The following is a 17,322-nucleotide window of genomic DNA, read 5'->3' as shown; positions in this document are numbered from 1 at the left end:
TCCAGCTGTGGTCTCACACACAGTGAGTCCTCTGCTGGTTTTTACTTGTGCTTAACTCCAATCCTCGCATGTAGAGTTCAGTACACCTGTACCTCGGCCTTGGTATGGCACATTATTTCATGATGAGAGCAGTGCACTCTGGTGACGTTGTGGTGGTTAAACGTGTTGTGAGTCCACTGTATTGTGTCAGGGTCCCTCAACTTCGGATCAGATATAATGGAAAGCATGGCCTAATGTCCTTCATAGTCCTGGGTTGTGGATTAAGTGTCGGGTTTACCTCTTTGTGTTTGGGTCTGATGCTGAATTGTGTCTTGCTTTTGTTTTGTTTTTTTACCATTGTAACATTTTTCTTTTACCCATTTCTCTTTTTTTCAGTACAATCTACATTTATTTCTGTATGTTCTGATCATCACTCTATACTTCCATTTTTGGCATCTCTAGACAGGAGGCAAGGCATTGGCGTATGATTGCTTCTGCTGGTTTTAAGCCCTGTTGACTAAGCATTACACAGGTTGGAAGGTTTTCTGTGAGTTCCCGAATGCCAAAACCAGATAATTTAGACCTTTTCAGTGTCTGTTCTTTATGGTACCAAATCCGTTGCCTTTTTCTGAGAACAACTTGTGCCTGCTGTTCCCATGAAAGGTGCAAAATAGAAAATCTTGTCCCGTTACAGGTGCCATCTAGCTGTCCTCGGCCACATGTCTCAACATCTGCGAGGTGGTCGCCATGTTTTGCTTCCTTAGAATTCTCGGGCTCTTGCCTCACACATTCACAGAATATGAGTAGAAGGATTTTGAAAAGATTGCGGATGCAAATGTGCTGATACTAAATCAAAATGAGAAGACGGATTAAAAGACTAGTGCCAAATGCAGATCATACACAGCATCTTAAATGGCCAACAAAATGTGTTTTTTTTCTACATGGGAGTATTTAAAATCAAGGGTATACCAAAATTATTTCCCTTTCTATCAAGTAATTCTCCAGCTGTCTCCATAGAAACGCTGATTCCAGCCAGCACACAAATCTCATTTGTGCCTTTTTTCTGATGGCGTAAAAGAATATCTGTGTTTAATACATTCGTCTTGTATTTTGCATGTAAATCAATTGCAGGAACATTACTGATTTGGCAAAGTAATGAAAGGGATTTTCTGCATGAATTTAGTAAAGCTTTTCCAATTATACAATCAGGAAATTTAAATGCCTTCAAATTAAAATTATATGAACTTTGTATGTAAGCCTCAATGTGGGTATATATATAGTGGTCAGGAGTGTGTATGTTGTGTACTATTTTTATATGTCTTTGTGACTAAAAGTATGACATTAATACATCTGAGCTGATATCATGTCCTCTGGAGACAGCTTTGTTAGTCCCAAATCAGTGTTGGAGAAGGGGCATAATTACTGTGCATCTCTTCTTTTCAAAGTATGAATTAAAGGATCAGTGGCCAAAATTAAGATGCTAGCAAAAGAAAGAAGTTCTGTTCCATTTTAGCGAGATTATTGAAATGTGTGCCTACCTGTTTTTAAGAGACTTAGTTGAATTTTGGGACATTTCTGTGGTCAAAAGCATTCACAATTCATTCATGATTCATTTTTTTTCTGTAGGCTACACGTCTTGAACAATTGGCTTAATTCCTTTGCAGTGCCGCATGGACTGACTAAAGCAATAAAAGAATACGCCTGTAAGTGCAAAATAAGATTCTTCCTTAGCTGTTCCAAAAAAGCTTGCAAAACTACCGGTATGTCGAAATGAGCTGTTGCTTTTCACAGCCATTTCGGCATTCATTTCCCTCTGTATATAGAGCTCATCGTTGATGCCCACCCTTCAATAATGTTTTTTTTCTGTGAAAATGACACGATCTCTTGTAGATTTGTTTTTCAAATAATTATTCAAGTAGCAGTGTGGAAATGGTCTTTCTTCTCAGAACCAATATGGAATTGAAATTTTGATGCTTAAATTTTAGGAAAGGACTCGACAAAGTAGTTAAACCCTGGCTAATTGTTGTTGATAGTCTTTACAGGTTTTCTGAGGAGACTGGAGTACTAATGTCTTTTATTAAAACCCAGCAGATCTGGTGACTGAGGGGAAATGTGTTTAAAGAGGTACTATTTTTCAGGTTTTTTTGCAGCAGTTACATGAAACAGGACCTATATTATGTTTTTATTTTTTTCTTTATTTGTTTTGTACAGCGCTACAATCCAACTTCAACATTTTATTAAACCTATGCAGTTTCTGCCCTGCTGTTCCTGTTCTTTCCCCTTCTGTAGCCCCTCTGGGAGGACAAAAACATGCGAAAAAGAATGACTTTTGTAACAATCTTTTTTGTGCACCCAAAGTGGTAGGAATTAGTGTGGAGATCTGTTATCTGTAAATGTGCAATAAATTATATTTGAAGAGTGATCTCTTTATACAACATTTTGTGTGCACAATATGTGGAGGCGAAAATCCCATCCTGCACTTATTGTATGTGGCCTATATATATGAATGCATTTTAGGTGCTGTCCCAGTGGGTTTCAAAATGGGGCCTATAGACTCTTGATCTGTGAAAAAGTTTGTTACAATGCGATACACGTCAATTTTACAGCAGTAGGACCATATTTAAGAAACAACTGTATACTTTAGGCCCCAGTTTCTGATTATCAGGGGGTCCTCCTTGGCATATTTTCTACTACATCAGACGCCTTAGCACACTTCCTGGCCTTAGCACACTTCTCATATAGTTGTTGTTGTTGTTTTTAAGTCACTGTGTCAAAACTCACAATTGCAATGGGTATTGCATTGTCACTTGTTTTAAGAAGGGAGTTGAAAGTGTGACCTACCTTAAGTCTATTTTGTACCTTTATAGGATACCTGGTTTAATTGATGGGCCCTTTGTGCAAAAGGACTATATGAGTTTGCACTAGAGATGCACCGGATCCAAGATCCGGTTCCGGATCCGGCAGGATAATAGGGTTTTTCACAGGATCCGGATCCGGTTCCAGGATCCAGGATCCGGCAGCCGAGGCTTTTCAGTCAAAATAGTTTGAGACAACGTGATTAAAAGGGCCCACGTGTGTGAGTAGGATATGTGTTTCAACCCTTTCGTAGGATCCGGTATCCGGTTCCGGATCCGGCAGGATCTTAAGCAGTGGATCCGGTATCCGGCAGGATCCTAAAAATCAGGATCCGGCGCATCTCTAGTTTGCACGAGTATTAGTATATTGATATATTCTTAAATGTCAGAGTAACTGAAAACACTAATGAAACACTAATTGTGGCCCTTCCTCAGAGAACACCAAATGGTTTTAATGGGTATTCTTTGACGTTCATATTGTCATATTCATCTGTTTTACTGTTTTGGAACCTGCACCCACTCATGAATTTGGGTGTTTAAAAAACATTAATCACTGCAACCACTAGAGGGGTGTAAACTACAACTTATTTTTCTTCTTCATTTTTCTAAGCTCAAATCATTTGACAGAAGAACTTTCTTAGACCTTCCAGCAAGGCTCTAAAGCAAGCTACATTGTAATTTCTGACGTTTGAAACAATGAGAGAATACTTCACTCAAATAGCACAATACTTGGCACAAATTGGAAAATCCATCAATGGATTACCATTAAAACCTTTATCTTGGCGGCCTGAGTGACCTGCTCCAAATTCTGACTTTATGCTTATTTTAGTGGACTCCAGTAGGCTACTTTGAGAGGCCTTCTGCAATATAATACTGCAATAAAAGGTTGATTAAACTTGAGAGACATCAGTGAAGAATTGGGATCAGGGTGAACAAACTTTTTGTTGCAGACAAAGCCACCTATTCCTGTACCAGCAAGCTAAATGTAAGCCTTCTAAATATTGTAGCCTACAACCATCTCACTATAATGACCTTTGAAGAAAACCAATGGCTGAACAAAGTTGGCACCCCCATCCCCTAAAACAGTCTGTAACTTGGAAAGGATACCACTTCACTTAAAAGGAGATGTCAATCCTTTCTCTTGGGTGTCTGTGGAAGGAACACCCAGTAATGTTTTCAGTTTTTTTGAGACACAAATGCATGGAAATTTGCTCAATTGGCGTGAATGATCTTACTGCAGTTGCTATACACATTATTATTATTAGGCCTATTATTATTATTACATTATTGTTACTCTTACTGGTTTGTTCAAGTGCTCATCTAACTGAAAAAACAGTTTACATATCTTGAGAAATCAGTTTATTAGCCAAAAAGCTCCCTGTGCGCATTGGATTTCATAAATTACTGCAATAAATTAGTAATTATAAACTGTTTCAGTTACAGTTTCAATGAACCATTGAAAAAAACGGTTAGGCCTACTCCAAAAACCTGATTATAAACTGTTGATGTGCATATACACATGCTCAATGAGTTTGTTGGTTGCATGGGTTCCACTCAAGTGTGCGACACTAAACTGGAATTCAAAGCTTGTTATTGACTATTATTAGAATGTCAATAACCCAATAACCTGTTAAAGTTGTTTATTTGAGTTCCTCAAGTTTCTTAAGTTGTCTTGAGAAATCAGTTTATTAGTCAAAAACCTACCTGTGTGAATAGGATTTGTCATTAGAGTAGAGTATCATTTATTGATTCTGAGGGAAATTAAGGTGTCAAATAGCATAAATACAGAAGAAGACACAAAGACAGTACACACAACATTGCACATACAGTGTATATTCACCATTATATTCACAAGGTCAGATCTCTCTCTCTCTCTCTCTCTCTCTCTCTCTCTCTCTCTCTCTCTCTCTCTCTCTCACACTCACACTCACACTCACACTGACACTCACACTCACACTCACACTCACACTCACACACACACACACACACACACACGGTCAAAAACTGGAAAAAGTGTCCAGGTGCCAAAGTCACTAGTCCCAGGAAGAAATCCAGGGTCAAGTATCGATTGAAGAGCTGGGAATCCACAGTTTGCGCACACACACGGGTGACATCAGTCAAAAAGAGTTCCCTGGTGTTGAGGGGATGGTGTTGGCATATCAGCAACCTCCACATAGGAAAAAAGAGTGCAAAAAGTGTGCAAAGTTTGGGATGGTTGATTATGCAGTCCAGTCACCAATTATGATTTCTTTTTCCCTCTCTGTGGTGTTGAACAGCTGGATGGCCCTGGGGACAGAGGACCTCCATAGCCTGTCTGTCTTGCATGCACGGAATCTGTAGCTGAACAAGCTTCTCTGCTTGTCAAATACTAGGTGCAGGGGCTGAATGTTGTTGTCCATTATAGAGTCAAGTTTGTTCAGTGTTCTCTTTTCAGCAGTGGTAGTGAGAGCCTCCAGTTCTGTGCCAACAACAGACCCAGCTTTCCTCACCAGCCTGTCAAGGCGTCCAGCATCGCTCTTCCTGATGCTCCCACCCCAAGATGTCATAGCATAGGGAGGCACGCTGGCCATGACAGACTGGTAGAACATCTGCAGGAGTCTGTTGCACACATTAAGGATCTCAGCTTCTTCAGAAAGTAAAGCCTGCTCTGGCCCTTCCTGAAGAGTGCGTTGACTGACCAGTCCAGTTTATTGTCCAGATGTACCCCTAAGTACTTGCTGTAGGTGCAGACTGTCTCTGTCTCCCCCTCGATTGAGACAGGCAGCAGGGGTGGGGTAGTTCGCCTGAAGTCTACCACCATTTCCTTGGTTTTGCTGGTGTTCAGCTGCAGCTGGTTGTCTAACTGACTAATTTCTCCACCAGTCCCCTGTACTCCCCTTCCTGCCCATCTTTGATGCATCCAACAACGGTGTCGTCTGAAATCTTTTGCAGGTGGCAGCTATCTGAGTTGTAGTTGAAGTCTGTGTAGAGGGTGAACAAAACCGGACAGAGTACTGTTCCTTGTGGAGCTCCGATGCTGCTGACCACATGTGATGTGAGGTCACCCAGTCTGACGCATTATCTGATTTCTTATAATGCATCTGAACAACCATAAACGGTAACACTTTATTCCAATAACATGATTATTGTGATAATGTAAACATGTTCACTGTCTGATATGGCAACACCACACAGGCTGAGAGGAAGTCTGCAAAGAATAATCAAGATTAGGCACAACACTTCCCTCTATGGACTGTATGTGCACAGCCAGAAGAGAGCAGAGATAATCATTAACCCATTCCATCCAGGTAAATCTCTGATATGCACTACACATATAACCCAAGACACAGTAGAGTGGACAGTATTTCTACTAAAAAAAGCAAATTTTCTAAATAGCTTCTTCCCCGCTACAGTCAGACTGATGGCAAAACAGAACATTTGACTAACTTAATAGATTTCTCCTCGTGATTCCGTTTTTTGAATGTGATAATTTATGCATATTGACACTTACGGCATAAATTGAAATTGGAGCTTGCTCAGTTGTGTCATTGCAAGGGGGGTGGGTGTAAATAATTGTAGAATTGTGATGACAAGATATGGAATTGAGAAACTATGTTCAGTTTGAGTTTTCAATCTTGTTACACATCCCTGGCTCGGAATTACACTGTACTTTGTCCACTGCAAGGGCCCCATACCATCTTAATCCGGCCCTGTGAGCACTGAAAACTAGAGATAGTATGCTTGGCCAGACTTGATCCAGATTATATTTGCTGTCATAAGAAGGGTGGGGTCAAGTTGAAAACCATTAGCACTATCAATGTGTTATTAAACATGTTTTCTATTCACAGAGACTAACTTAATAATGCAACAAAAATATAGCCTGCCATTTTTTTCTGTCATCTGCAGTGAAAGGTAGGCCTACCACAGTTTGACCGCAAATTAAAGGAACAGTCCACCCTTTCTTGATGTTCACATATTTGCAGTATTTCCCAGCAATAATCATCAATATGCATATCATTTTTGTCTGTGTTTGCATTGCCTAGTTTAACAGTATAGTCAACTTAAAGTGATACTGTCCCATTTTTTGAAATAAGCTTATTTTACACCCCTCTTGAGTTAAATGATTAACATTGAGTCCTATGAGACCAGCTGGCGGTTAACTGATCTCATAGGACTCAATGTTAACTGCTAGCTTAGAGGTAATATTTGCACTGCCATACTCAGAGAATGGTTGCAGGTACAGGAGAAAGGTACAACTCAATCATCTAACTCAAGGAGAGGTATAAAATAAGCTTATTTCCAAAAATGGGACAGTATCACTTTAAGGCACAAACAAAACATCCTCAAATGTACTTATAAACTACTCTAAAATTAATGTAAAATTCACCAGAGAGCAAAACAGCTATTTAATCCCGTCCTGTGATCACTTGGGGCTTGATGCTATTGTTGGGGGGCCACCATTCCGCCATTCCGACATACCGCCATTGACGTTCGATTGTCGGAATGGCGGTAGGCCTATCTTTTTTTCCATGAAACGTTCCGCCATTCCAACACCCTTCCCTTGAAGCACGATTTACGCATATTTCAGCACCACATGCGTGGAGAGCGCAGGTGTATGCTCGCTCCCCTAAAATCAACTTGTCTCTGGCGGTAGGAAAAAGTGAGCACGATTTAGGCCTACCATATTTCAGCACCACATGCGTGGACAGCTCCGGACGTGCCGAAGGTGTATGCTCGCTCCCCTAAAAGCAACTTGGTCTTGGTATTGCGGTATGAAAAACTGTCTGAATGGTGGTGTTTGTCGGAATGGCCAGGGTGCGATTTGTCGGAAAACCAGAAGGGGGGATATGTTACAGATTTTAAGCAATATCAATGGAATTACACTGAACTGGGATAGAATCATATAGAAAAAGTGGCGATAAGACCAGAAGGGGGGACAATCCCCCCCAACCCCCCCCCTACAAATCGCTCCCTGGGAATGGCGGTATGTCTGAATGGTGGTATGTAACCGCCAGGGCCGGTTTTTATCATAGGCCGGCTAGGCGGTCGCCTAGAGCGCCATGTGAAGAAGGAGCGCCGAAATGGCGCTCTCCTCTGCGTAATTTTGCGATATGAAGTTTTTTTTATGAAGTCGCAATCAACAAAGAGTGGCGAAAGCGCTCCTCACGGCAAAGCGCCCCTCAGCCAATAGTAATATCTCTTCCAACTGTCTCTGGGAAGTCTGTGAACCAATAAACAGACAGTTCTGAGACAGGGGGCGGGACGAGTGACAGCAGTGCGATCTGTTTTGAATTTGGAGACTCACTGGAGAGACAGAGGGGGCAAGCGCAAACAGTAGTGCTGCTCTGCTGGATGGAGATTATTATGTTCTCATTAAACCACTCATTGCATGATGCAGGAGTTTCAGAGGGTGTTTTGGAACTATGTGATTTAATCAACAACCGTTTGTGATTATGGAAAGCCTAATAGTTATGAGGTTACTATTTGGAATTAGAGAGAAAAAGAGCTTTGTTTTTGATCAGAGAAATCGCTAGTTAGCATGCTAACATTAGCCAAGTATGCCAAGCAATGAAATCCAGTAAAGTAGCTGTTAGTAGCCTACTCACTACTCACTAACACCCACCTGATATCATAATACTTGCTTAGGTTGACAAGCAATATAAAGTAAGACTGGTGCAATGTTTAAAACAACTTTAGCTGCCATATCTCCTTCCATCCACATGAATTACCTGCTTGTTGTAAGCTTAAAAAAAACATTAATTTCCAGACCAGAATGACATAGCCTACATTAATCATGTAACAGAACCATGCACAGCAGACAAGTGAGGCTATTTACTATATTTTGTATATTATGAAATTCAATAGCGTGACAGCTCTTCTCCCTTTCTCTCACCCTGTCCCTCCAAACACATAGATAGCCCCCTTCTCATTCTCCTACTCACAAATGCACCACTATTTCCAGTCCAGAAATGAAATTGGTTTGGAAGACAGCACAAATGTGTAGCTTATTAAAATTGTTATGCTGCCATGCTTTGTGATGCTGTAGATAGTGTAGATCAATGCAGACCTCCTTGGTAGGCTTATTGTCTACACATGCATTTTACATGCAAATGTACTGTATCACTCTCCTGGCATTTCAATTTCACGTTACAATTCAAACACATTGATAACCTCCCTCTCATCTGGGGTTGGGGGCCCCACCACCATCACATCCAACACACCACACAGTGAAGCTACTTTCATGCGACTCAATCTGATGTGTTGGTCGCCTGTCAAAAAGAACCACAAATCCATTTGATGAAAAACGGTTATTGTTCTTGATGCTATTTAGTTAAGCTTACTAAGGATATTAGTCTTGTGTTCTGTGAGGTATAAGAAAGATTTTTTTTTTCTTTCAAAGGTAAGGGGGTGGGGGGGGGGGGGCAGAACTCAAACTCGCCTAGGGCACCAAATAAGCCAGAACCGGCCCTGGTAACCGCTATTGTTCCCATTCACTTCCAGTGATTATGCTAAGCTATGCTAAAAATTCTGATTCTATAAATCTAAGTACTGAAAACACTGAGAAGAAAATGATAGGCACATTCACGAATAATGCTTGGAAATACTGCAAATATGCGAAAAATCAAAAATGGGTGGACTTTTCCTTTAAATGGGGGGAAGTTAGACCCATTCCTATGCTAGGCCTATTCCAGGCCGTTTGCTCAGGCCTTTAGAAGACTGTTAGGTGAGACGATGCTGAATAGGCCTACCCATTCATAAGGACACACAACATTGATAACAGCCTTTTTTATGCAACATCTATACCTCAATTAAAAACGGAGTCGCCTTTATTCATCACTTCCTCAGAGGGTCTTCCCTGGGTCTTTTTTTCCCTTCATTGTAAGCCCAAGACAGTTCCCTAGGCTATAATTCATGTAGGCCTATAAGGACATTAATTGAATCACCAGCATTTGTTTTCAGAAGGGTAGCGCTAATGTAAGGGCATCTGCAGTTCTACTGCCTATGCTAAAATGTTTTGATTACAGCAGCAGCAGCAGCAGCTGCATTTCAGTGGGCCCAGAACATTTTTTTCCTACTCTTGCAAATCATTAAATGTGCGTGCGCGCCCCCGCTCAACAGCGACAAGATGGCGGGCGCCGCCGGATCAGGTAGGCTAAGCTTAAATAAATCTTACATTTTTATTTAGTGACAGTGGAACCACCGCGTATTCCAATTGACCCGGTGTGGGTTAATCTCGCCTTTAGTTCATTGATGTGGGACGCACGCATGTTTGCCCAAGAATGCAAAGAATATGTGGCACTCGTTACACAGAAATGTGGGTGGGTTGTTTTACACAGCCATTCAAGTTGCCTTGCTGCCTGCCGGGTGTTTTGCGGCACCAACAAGCAGGCTGTGTGCAAAGAACGCACCTATCTGTGCGGAACCCCCAATTGTTATATGCATGTTGTTTACCGTGATTTGTCATTCTGTGATCGTTGTAGAAATTACACTGTATTCAAGATATTCTGGTCACCTTCTGCTGTATGAAATAGCTAGCTGCTAACAAGTTAGCTTATTCAACTGCAGCGTCATGACAGATCTCAACCTGCAAAACGAGTTGCCTGGGAATTCATATTCTCTTAGCATGCATAGATTGCATTAACAGAAGATTATTCCACAGCCTTGGATAAATTATTTCCCCCATTGCTTTTACTGTTACGCTGTTCTGATGGATGACCCACACAGGTGCAGTGAATAGACTATGTGTAGTAATTAGACCAGTAATTGGAGCTACACAAATTCTTGTCGTGCAGACATGGTCACTTTTGACAGAGGCTCTTCTGAAGTAACCACTTTACATGAGTGTTGTCTTCAGCTTCGTAAACACCATTACAGTGCTGTAGCACATGGATAGGCCCTGTGTGCGATTATTTAAAACCAGTTTTAATGTGTTATTTCCTCCAGCCCAGTTGAATGGCATCTTAACAGAATGCATTGTGTTGTAATGCATTGCTGTAGCCTGTAGCCAACCAGCCAGTCACATGGGCTGGGAAAACACCTTTGGTGGCAAAAATATAGAACCACTGTATCACTAAGTGGTTTTCATTGTCCACTGACTCCAGAGTGTCCAACCTTAAAACCTATCCAAGACTACCTAATTTTATTTGCAATGTTCTATCTTGCAATAATATTGGACCACACAATGTTATCCACATGCACATGCACATGCAAAAGCGTTCTTTGTCCATTAGAAAGGGTCAGGTAGCACCTCCACTTTGAATCGGGGAGATTTTGTCTCTGTAGTGACATTTTATTTCCAGCATGGAGATGTCCAGTGCAGAGTTGACCAGGAAGTGTTTCCATGCCTCTCTACCTAGGCGTTAAAGTTCCACGCAACTTCCGGCTGCTGGAGGAGCTGGAGGAGGGGCAGAAGGGCATCGGTGATGGGACTGTCAGCTGGGGTCTGGAGGATGACGAGGACATGACACTCACACGCTGGAACGGAACTATTATAGGACCCCCAAGGGTAAGACCCAGTGACTGAACAGTCAAACACAGGGCCCCAGGACAAAACATTGATAGGGTAATGGTTATACAGGCTGTAATAATAAGGTCATAATAAGGCCCTCACCACCAACTCGCGAGGGCCCTGGGCCCAGCGGCAAATGCCCTGCTTTATGACGAGTGGATACTGGGATTTCTTACTATAACTACAGTCTCACCCACATCTTTACTAAAGGTGCTGTTTTGTAATAGCAGAATCTGTAGGGCCAATGTTGACATATTGCCATATGGGTTTGTCATTTGGTTGGGTAATTGGACACCAAGTAACTTGATTCCTTTACAGATACAATATATTGTATCAATGATGCTGCTGTGTAGTCAGTAGAAAAGGGACAATGCAAGTTTATCACAATAATTGCTTTTATTGTTTCAGTTGAAACTGACAAACCGCTTACCCGAATCTTGAAATGTAGTATTCGTCATGCATTTCTGTTCATCCTCTGCCTGTAACGTGTTGTCCCTGGTCAGTTCACCCGTTCTATTAAATGTATGTAACTGATTTATTCAGTAGTGTCTCCCTGCTGTAAAGCAGTAAAATAATGTGCAGGCTGTTTGTTTTGACTGGAAATTGGCATGCCCACCGTAAATGCAAACTGCTCTGGTTCCCTACACCTTCTTAGAATGGTGGTACAGTCACATCACGTTCTACTGGAACAGAAATGATGGGGGCTGTTGAATATGGCCCATCTGGTGAGGGCATGTGATTTTTATTGCTGCTCTGCCTATTGCCGATATAATATGTATTCATCCATGGAGTCAACTTTTCTTTTTAACAATTTGTCTTTTTGCTTCTTTGTTCTCTTCCAGACAATTTATGAGAATAGGATTTACAGTTTGAAGGTGGAATGTGGGCCGAGATACCCAGAGGTGCCTCCTTTCGTCCGGTTCCTGACCAAGATCAATCTGAACGGCGTGCACAACTCAAATGGAGTGGTGAGACGCCCTTGTGTTGTGCATTACACTACACTACTACATACATATTACAACATGCATACTTGTAATTACACAGCATTCTCCATTTGACCTCTGCTTTTAGCCCATCGCATGTAACTATGGAAATATGTATTATTTACATCTCTGAAATGTAACTACATAACGACATGCATAACTCCAATGAAGTTGGGACACTTGGTAAATTGTGAATAAAATAAAAATACTATAATTCTCAAAATGTCCCATTCATTCATTTGATGGAGACAATGTGTGTCCCAACTTCAATGGAGTTGTGGGTTATACATTTAATTACACAGCATTCTCCATTTGACTCAATTTAGCCCATCACATGTAACTGTGGAAATATGTGTATTTTGGAACATTTCTGAAATGTAACTACCTGGGACAAACATGGCTGCCACACATTTGCCTTTTAATAACAAGTCTGACATCTCTTCTCCTTTGTCCCACCGTTAGCCCTCTTGCACTTTCTGTTGTGTCGCTTGCTGTCTTGGCTGCGCTGTGGGAATCAGTTAGTCCCTTCCCTCCTTGAGCGGCTCTACAAAATGGCCAGTCATAAACTCCTTCCTTTCACATGGAGCATAGAGGCCCTTTTGTGGCTGGTTGGTTGCTTTGCATGTCACTCAAAGGGCTCCTTCTTGTCAGTCGATTTAGACGGCTCCTCACTACCTTCATTATCATTACTCCAACATTTGGCCAACGGATAAGTGTGACTGACTGGTGGACAATTTTATACCTTGTAAAAAACACGTTTGTCAATGTGTGTACTGTCTATGAAACTAAGATAGGAATACATTTCAGACCACACCACCACCAATCTGACAGGTAAATAGTAAAATAAAAAAACAATATCATATGGGGAAAAAAAGACAAACACATATTTCCATAGTTTCTTGTGATGGGCTTAAAGCGGAGTGGTCTTGATCTCTCTGAAGTGCGCTAATTACCTGACAGAGACCACCTCACTGAATTTTATTGCGCTTATAACATGGCTATACTTAGATTGAGTATGTCCTATTCACTCTACCCCAATTGAAACAGATTCTAGCGAGCAAGTTAGACGCTTCTCTTTCGCAAGCGTCTAACTTGGACGCACATAGAATCTTTGTTTCAAATGCTGACGGTATGATTATTTCACTTTCGGTAGTTCATGTGCATGATTCCTGTAACTTTAAAATACATACGTCTTCTTCCTGTATTTCATATCATAGTTGTGACAAAAAATATAGCCTAAAGACATTTGTGCAGTAAAGCAGATTTCCAATGATCAAAATCAGCTAACATCACTAGGTAACAGACATTCCGTCCGTTGCCATTGACAGCGGTCTGTAGACCAACACGTCTGTTTTTCAGAAATAACAGGAATGTGAACTTTGGCGAGCCCCATTCAAGTGAACGGCGCATTCTACAGATTGACGTCGAGTCATTGTAATAAATGGTTTTAAGTCAGCAAAGTGGAGCGAGCGAAGCATTTAATGCATTAATTGGGGGAGGTTACCCCATTTTTGACCCAGCTATGCCACTAGAAAATGTAAGAATGTATCTAGAACAAAATGTCAAATGAATATTAGTTGATGGTGGCTATAGATGCATTCTATTGGGTTTTGGTGTGGAATGGTGCTAAGGTTTTAAAACGTTTTTGACACTACTGTTGAGCCGTGCATGGTGAACGGTTTTAATGCATGCCTAGCAACCTAACCAATTAGAAAGCAGCATAAAATCGAGGGGTTTATAAGGGCTTTTTTGCTTTTCCATCTGAGCTGTGCTGCTACATTGACATGCATGTGCAGCTTGTCAGTCAGTGCATACAGGTGTTACAACACTGGTGTCTGTGCTGTGTTGGCCCAGGTGGACATGCGTGCGGTGTCGTCCCTGGCCAAATGGCAGAACTCCTACAGCATCCGCGTGGTCCTACAGGAACTGCGGAGACTCATGATGTGCAAGGAGAACATGAAGCTCCCCCAGCCCCCTGAAGGACAGCTCTACAGCAACTGAGCCCACCCCACCCAGTACCCGACAACCCCCCCCCCATCCCCCACCCCCTCCAGGGACAGCTCTACTGCAACTGAGCCGCCCCCAGCCCCGTCCCACCCCACTCCGCACCCCACGCCCCATCTCATGCTTCAACACCACACACACACACACACACACACACACACACACACACACACACACACACGCCCACACACACACACACGCATGCATGCAGGCACACACATGTTGCACGATTTCACTTGTGCACGACACACACACACACACACACATGCACATAAACGGATACTCGACAGCCCCCCTTCCTATCTGCGAACATAAATGATATCTACACAGACTTTTCCAATTAATTTGCAGGACTCTTGAAATAATGAAAGCAGACCATCCATCCATCCATCCATCCTTCCATCCTTCCAGTAGCCAGTCCAGTGTTCCTCCTCAGTATGTTATTCTATTATGCCATGCCATGCCCTTTCCTTCCTTTCTACAGCAGCAGCCAGAGTAGGCTCTTCCCATACCGGAGGCCACACTGGACACAAGAGATGGGATGCATAGGCGGGTGGGTGACACCTTGCTCCCCCCAAAAGCAGACCAGACCATATGTTATATGGGAAGAAAGAAAATGCAAAGCAAAATACTGTTCATCTTACTAATCTTTTTTTTTTAAGTCTTTTTTTGTTTTGTTTTCAACTTGCAGATTGTGACAATAACATGAGTAATGGTTATTGAGATTGGCCATGCTGTGTTTCTGATGGTAGGGATGGCAGCGTTAGGTGGGGTGACACCCGCCGAGCAGACCGCAACGTGACGGAGGGAAAAGAAATGAGAAGCAAATACTGTACATCTTGCTAATGTTTTTTTTGTTTGTTTTGTTATACATGCAGATGTGAAAATAACATAAATAATCTTAAGTGTGCTTATATGTGTGTGAATGTATTTTTCGCTGTAGTGGTTTGCCAATTGAACAGGCTAATGCAGCTGAAAAGGGTATGAGATTTGTGCACCGTCAAAACATTCAGCTGACTGAATTCAGGATTTGCATACTCTCAAAGAAAAGCATTTCTTTGGTCACTTCTGGCTGTGGGTATTAATTTGCTGAGACATTAATAGTTTTCTTGCTATTCTTAGCCTAATCTGGCAGCTCTTCTAGGGCCCCAGACCTGGATCGCAACACCAGTCAGCTGCTTCACAGTTGATGCTTCAGCAGTAGGCGGTTTACATTGCCAAGGTCATGACGGGTTGCTCACTATTGCTCATAGTCATCACAAAAGGCAGTTGCGATACGAAACATTAAGTCACTTTTTTCGGCCTATGCCCATGTACTGTATCACTCTCAAATTATTATTAAATTGACATTTGCAGGCCTTAACAAAGGAGAGTGCAGATTGTGTATGCAGGGTGTACCAAAAATCTATGCACACCTTTGGGACTCTAAAACACCAAAGCATTGTGAGGTAAATGTTTACTAAAATGTATGTACCATGACTTCCAAAGTGTTACTGAATTGACACATTTTTTCATTGGTTTGTCACTCACCACCTGCAATGAAACTGACATTCATTCTGGCCCATGCACTACTGACGCAAATGTTAGGTTTTTGGGACAACCTGTAGTGAAATTATTATTTTATTTTTTTGTCTTGCATATGCCATTTTCATGCAGGTGTCCACTTAACAACCTTCAACCAAAGTTAACAAACTGCAAATGCAGTTTGGAATTGAATTTCACAATACTGATATTTGAATTCTCAAACTCAATCCTGATTTGCTCCTTTTATGTTTTTGAACCCAATTATGTTTGTGCTCAATGCAATGCCACAAATACACATAAGTACCGGCTTAAGGACCATTTAATTATGAGGCCATATGACTACATAGTCTGAATCAAAATTACATTTTGGCTGGGTGATTTTATCTTTTTGTTTCTTTTGTTCAGAGCACTTAACACACACACACACACACACACACACACACACACACACACACACACACACACACAGTCTTCTGTATTATAATATGAATGTCCTAATTTAACTGCTACATCCAAAGCGTTTATAGCAAGTAGCTTTTGTTAAAGGGGCATTCCACCGGTGGAGACATGAATATGTTACTGAAAATGGGTCATATGTATAGTAGAATAGTAACATACATTTCTAATGTGGTGCCTTCTTGGCCAAGAAAAGGCAGAAAATGACTTTTTAGTGCTTGTGGATTTGTGACAACAATCCCCATAATGCACTGCAATGCTCAAGTTCCACAGGCCACACCCAGTTATTTGGGACTCTATGCATCATCCCTCCCTCAGCTTGCAGGCAGTGTTGCCAGATTGGGCTGTTTCCCGCCCAATTGGGCTGCTTAGGATGGTCGTGTGCGGGTAAAAATGGCTTTTAGCAGAAAAACCCGCCCAATTTTAGCCATAGAAATCAATAGAATTGGGTCGGATTTTGAGCTTCTAGGCTGGTTTTGAGCATTTTTTGGGCTGGAAATCATCAGCCTCATCTGGCAACCCTGCTTGCAGGTGCATCACAGTGGGACAGACATCACTGGAAAGGAGAAGCTGGAGCACACTGCAGCTTAGTTTTCAAGACTTTATTTTGTGCACACACGCGACCAACATTTCTGTGTTGCTACACCTTCCTCAGACTCAAATGATAGCAAGAGAGAGACACACATTTCAAGACTTGACATTCACAGGTGATCCTACTTGGTTTGGCTAAATTGGTCTGATCTCATTGCAGGTAATTGACCCCACCCCCCCAACACCAGGACAAGATTGTAGACAATTAGACAGCTTGCCAACTTCCCAAAACAAAATAAAAAAGTGAAAAAAAAACAATACACAAAGAACATTGTCAATAAAACCACAGCTACAATTATTAGAAGACCACAGCCGCAATGCTGGAACAATTTGTTACAGAGAGCAAGACATATGGTGTTCCTCATTTATGCCCTGAGGCTCCACTGAATTTAGAGTATGAATCCAAAATGCCTTTCCACAAACCCTGTCTGTCTAATTGTCT

General features: G+C 41.7%; 1 protein-coding gene across 1 annotated transcript; it reads left to right on the top strand.

Moving 5' to 3' along the window:
• The first annotated feature begins 9,893 nt into the window (after window positions 1–9,893).
• ube2v1 (ubiquitin-conjugating enzyme E2 variant 1) lies at window positions 9,894–15,219 on the top strand. Its single transcript, XM_063216123.1, has 4 exons — window positions 9,894–9,961; window positions 11,171–11,319; window positions 12,165–12,290; window positions 14,160–15,219. Exons 1-4 carry the CDS (start codon window positions 9,940–9,942, stop codon window positions 14,304–14,306), a joined length of 444 nt encoding a protein of 147 aa, XP_063072193.1. The 5' UTR covers window positions 9,894–9,939; the 3' UTR covers window positions 14,307–15,219.
• The last annotated feature ends 2,103 nt before the right edge of the window (window positions 15,220–17,322 follow it).

This window comes from Engraulis encrasicolus, chromosome 14 (genome assembly GCF_034702125.1).
Source record: "Engraulis encrasicolus isolate BLACKSEA-1 chromosome 14, IST_EnEncr_1.0, whole genome shotgun sequence".
Taxonomy (NCBI): domain Eukaryota; kingdom Metazoa; phylum Chordata; class Actinopteri; order Clupeiformes; family Engraulidae; genus Engraulis; species Engraulis encrasicolus.
Note: the sequence above shows the minus strand (reverse complement) of the source record. Positions and strands in the feature narration are given on the sequence as shown.